Source organism: Macrobrachium nipponense, chromosome 40 (genome assembly GCF_015104395.2).
Source record: "Macrobrachium nipponense isolate FS-2020 chromosome 40, ASM1510439v2, whole genome shotgun sequence".
NCBI lineage: Eukaryota > Metazoa > Arthropoda > Malacostraca > Decapoda > Palaemonidae > Macrobrachium > Macrobrachium nipponense.
Window position 1 is genome coordinate 20,428,078 of NC_061101.1, and position 5,000 is coordinate 20,433,077.

At 37.8% G+C, this 5,000-nt stretch overlaps 1 protein-coding gene across 1 annotated transcript in view; it reads right to left on the reverse strand.

Annotated features, from left to right (window-relative positions):
- LOC135212312 (uncharacterized) overlaps window positions 1–5,000 on the reverse strand; it is a 28,265-nt gene that overhangs the window by 3,024 nt on the left and 20,241 nt on the right. The window contains exons 3-5 of the mRNA XM_064245730.1: window positions 3,592–3,757; window positions 2,753–2,974; window positions 1,688–1,855 (exon numbers count right to left, since the gene is read on the reverse strand). Of these exons, the coding sequence (XP_064101800.1) occupies window positions 1,688–1,855; window positions 2,753–2,945 (361 nt within the window). The 5' untranslated portion in view covers window positions 2,946–2,974; window positions 3,592–3,757. The remainder of the gene's footprint in view (window positions 1–1,687; window positions 1,856–2,752; window positions 2,975–3,591; window positions 3,758–5,000) is intronic.

The following is a 5,000-nucleotide window of genomic DNA, read 5'->3' on the forward strand; positions in this document are numbered from 1 at the left end:
ACTTGTAATTAATCAGTGAATAGCAGTGTTGAAAAGTGTCCACTGTTCATATTTTGACGTATGAGAAAGCGCGTAAGGAACAAAGATTCCTGAAAAGCTGAGGAGAGTTGGGAAATTCTTGTCATGAATAATGCAGTTTAGGACCCAGTGCAAACTTTCACAAAAGTAAGGCCAAAACTAAAAACGTCAGTACCAGGGATGAAATATATATATATATATATATATATATATATATATATATATATATATATATATATATATATATATATATATATATATATATATATTTTTTTTTTTTTTTTTTTTTTTTAATAAAATGTAAACTTTGAAACAAAATGAGATTTAAGAGTATGTCCCACGTGTTTTTTTTCTTTTTTGCCAAATGTAAATTCGTCTGAACACAAATATTTTGCTGGTAAAAATTTGCCAAAATGGAATAGAAAAATTACGAGAGAGAAGGGGGAAAGAGACGAGAGAGAGGAGAGACAGAGAGAGAAGAGGAGAGAGAGAGCGAGAGAGAGAGCCGGTGCAGTATCCTTAGAGTGAGACTTCCAATAAGTTTAAGAAAAACAAAATAATGAGGACTGAATAAGCACAAAGGGATGAAATAACATCAGACGAAGAAAGGATTGAGGTTGAATCTTTCAAATAAATGCAGGATAATAACAATCAAACAACGGGACAGGTTGAAAAAAGATGTGGAAATTAAATAGAATGCAATTGCATATGAAAGTTAGAGTGTACATAAGTCCATTTGATAATTAAGCGCCTCAGCGGCGTGGTTGGTATGGTATTAGCGTTCCACCTCGGTGGTCGCGGGTTCGATTCTCGGCCATTCCATTGAGGAGTGAGGTGTATTTCTGGTGACAGAAGTTCACTCTCGACGTGGTTCGGAAGTCACGTAAAGCCGTTGGTCCCGTTGCTGAATAACCACTGGTTCCATGCAACGTAAAAGCACCATACAAACAAACAAACATTTGAAAATTAAGCTGTAAGAAAATTACTAGGAATCATGTGGCAGAATAGAGTAAGAAATTATTCCATAAAGAGATAAGATAATGATGACAGGGAGATGGGGATGGGCTTGGATTTCTCCATCTGTGGGGAATACTGCATGATATGTTATCGGTTGGGTTCATGTGGAGTGCCAGAAGAGGTTAGAGAGACAAGGCGTTACAAGGATTAGAATGTCCCAAAGACTTTTTATTTTTCCATCCGAGAGAACATCGTGTGCTCACTTATCTCTAGGAGCAGGTTTTACTGTTCATTCGCAGTGGTCTAATGATTTTGTTTAGCTTTCTTTTTTAAAATTTTAACTCTTCCACACTGTTGCTGTTTACAACTTCTGGTGGCAGATATTCCATGTGTTACATGTCTTGTATGAAAAGTATTTTCTACAGTGGGAATCGTACCTACTTGGATGAGAATGAAAGTTGGAAATTAGAGGAGAATTGTGAAAGATACAGCGCAGGAAAGACAATGAGTAGCAGAATTTCCACAGTGGCACTTCAAGTCTTGACGTTGGGCCAACTTCTAGACACGAAATATTCATCGTAGATGAAATTAAAAGTTTGCATTGTACCCTCATAATTAGCCAGCCATAAGAAAAAGTGTGAATCCTCATGTGCACTAACCTTGAGCCAGTATTTTTATTCTTGTATGTTTCATTATTATTTCCCTTCCTTACCTCTGAGGAACTTGAGCAATGAGGTCAATTCTGCACCACTTGCTGGAGAGAATAAACTTCCCCCGTTGTCTGTACATGGCGACTGTGTCCCCTGAGCCCATGCTGATGGTCCTACTTTTATGGAGCATCCAATGCCAGGGATCATTTCGTATCCAGACACGGCACATACTGTAAAAGATAAGAAGAGTAATGTTGAAGAAGCTCATTCACAGCAAACGGTGGTCGCGGGTTCGATTCTTGGCCATTCCGTTGAGGAGTGAGAGATGTGTATTTCTGGTGATAGAAGTTCACTCTCGACGTGGTTCGGAAGTCACGTAAAGCCGTTGGTCCCGTTGCTGAATAACCACTGGTTCCATGCAACTTAAAAACACCATACAAACGAACAAACAAACATTCACAGCAAAAATGGTAGAAATGAACTCTATTTTACCCTAAAATTACTCATAAGTCTGTGTGGTGAGCATTTGACATCCCCTTATTTCAGTCTTGTTTTACATAATTGTTGGTAGCGTTTTATCTGTTATTTTTGGCATCTGGGTCATCGCAGACTTCACATTGAGTTGAATCTCATGAAATTCACCATACAAACAAACAAACAAAACAGACCACATATTAAACCTTGTGCTGTAGCACCTAAATGCTAAAATTTTATTCCTGATCCCAAAAATGTTATACCTAAATCTAAAAATTTTATGCCTAATTCCAAATTTTTTTAACTAGTCCTAAAATGTTATACCTAATTCCAAAAATTTAATACCTATATCCAAAAATTTTGTACCTAAATCCCAAAATTTCATTTAATCCAAAATTTTTTTACCTTTATCTGAACATTTTTATTATACCTAATTCCAAAAATCGTATACCTAAATCCGAAAATTTTATGCCCAAGTTTAAAAAAATTACTCCTAAATTAAAAATTAGTATACCAAGTTCCAAAAATTTTCTACCTTTGTATACATTTGCAAAGTTTTTTTTTATCTTTCAAGTCATGTCTACGGTACGTACGATGACGAAATTCATAGTCTACATGTAAGCAAATGCTCTTTTACTTTTTCTTTTACTTGCCCTGCTTCTTGCATAGAACGCGTTTTGGTAAAGTGCAGTCGTAGGATTGGAGAAGGTAGTTGTTGCCGTTTTCAATGGATGCACACTTATCAATGGCCTGATCAGTCGAGGTGAGCGATCCGCTGGACCATTCGGCGTTGTCCGTCACACGCCCGGTCAAATTCCACGTTCCCTTGCGCACCCCCACCCACATGGGGTCCTGGTAACCTTTGAAGGACGAGCCTGAGAAAAGGAAATCAGATTCAAAAGGGGCCTACGATTTACAGTGGTCTTAAGCGAGTTATAATCTTGCAGATGTCACTTCTAGGCAGTGGGTAGTTATTTATTGGCGGCTTAGATTAAATCAAGTATTGCATTTACCCAGTGTTTACTGTACATTATGGAAAGCTTACATCATAGTAAAATGCCCATTATGCCGCTATAGAGCAAATACCCATTATGCTGCTGTAGAGCAAATACCCACCATACCGCTGTAGAGCACCATGCAATGTCCTTGACAGATCGGGAAATTTAAATAAGAAAATGCGCTTTCTTTGCTCTCTAGTCAAGGATGAGTTGTTTGGGCTGCAAATTTTGAGGACTGAAGATGAATCAGTGAAGGGTTCGAAAGCTTTTGTAAAGTCTATAAATTAGGCACGAACTTTTAACATTTATATGATTGTGGACCCCTGAGACAAACATGATCTATAAAGAGCTGGCCCTTACTATATTGTGATCCCAAAACAGTTGCTTCATAGCATGTCCTTGGGGCGTACCCTCGTGATTTCCCTAGTCATTTCAAACCGTTCATGAATTGCGTAGTGAGTATAGTCATTTTTCCGAAAACTGAATGTCCTTACTAATGTTTCTCCAGTAGCTCGCCACGTGATATCATTTCGTTACTTGTGGCAGCTGTGTAGATCCGGCCTCCATTCTTCCAGCAAAGGTTGTCTGCTTCTTCCCAGGTGCTAAATGCGCACTGAGCCACTTCGACCGAGTCCACGACTCGGTAGTAAGGCAGGCAATCTGTCAAGTGGGCAGGATCAAATGTAAGCGATTCAGTCGTGAAAATCACCGTTTTATTATTATTATCATTATTATTATTATTATTATTATTATTATTATTATTATTATACTACTACTACTATATTAACCTGGTGCAGTTGTTTCTAATATGCATATGAGGTAATAGCCACCCCCCCTCTTCTTCTATCTGTTTTGTGTCAGTTCTTTACCTAGCAAGGTCTTCCTCGATGTTTCCTCTCTCCCAAGTGTTCCTTTGAGTATTCTTTGAAAATTATGTATATAAACAATAAAGCCCCTTTCAAATATAATTCTACAAGACTGTCCATTCTCAGTTACTGCAGGAATTCCATACCAACCAACAGCTTTGTCTCTTTTGTAACAGCTACCAAACTGGGCATAGATGGAAACTCTCCCTGATACAATCAGTCCGTTTCCGTCCCAATCAACAACTTCCTCCTACTACCTTTAACTTTACTTACACAGTCCTCGAATGAACACTCTTGGACATTTCCCTAGTTTTGACACATCACTCCCCCAAGCGCAGTCATTCATTGTCCTTCCCATTTATGCACTTGCTGCCTTTTCTCTTTTTGTCTCACTACATCCTACATTCTCTACTTAAAAATATTGCAACTTGTGCATCCCATCCATTCATAATGAAAACATTGTGGCAAAGGTGCTGTTCTTTTCTATTACCTTTCAGTTGGCGCTACTGTATTATTATTATTATTATTATTATTATTATTATTATTATTATTATTATTATTATTATTATTAAAAAAATAGTTTAACCACGCCACTGAGCTGACTATCAGCTCTCATAGGGCTGGCGCTACTCCAACTTGAGGTGCATCGTATTTGGCACTTCATACTGTATCACTGTCTGGAGGTTGAACCATTTATTACTACTGTGGTAGCAGGCCACAGCCAATAGACTCGTCACCTGATTGAGTGTACACACACACACATATTTATGTAGGTGTGTGTGTGTGTGTGTATTCATGGCCTTTTGGCTTGTTCCTGTCATTACGATTCCAGGTAAACTTGACAATTTTGGCTATAGAACGAGATGTTTTGATTTTAACTCCAGTACTCAATGAGGTTTAGTATAGTGGGACAACGTTTTGATAAGAAATTGAAACGTAGAAATAACCCCTACTTTTGGTTTCGCTTTATACATATACATTCCATTTTGGTGAGACTTTGTTCATATGAATGTGTGCATGTAGAATAATAATGGTGG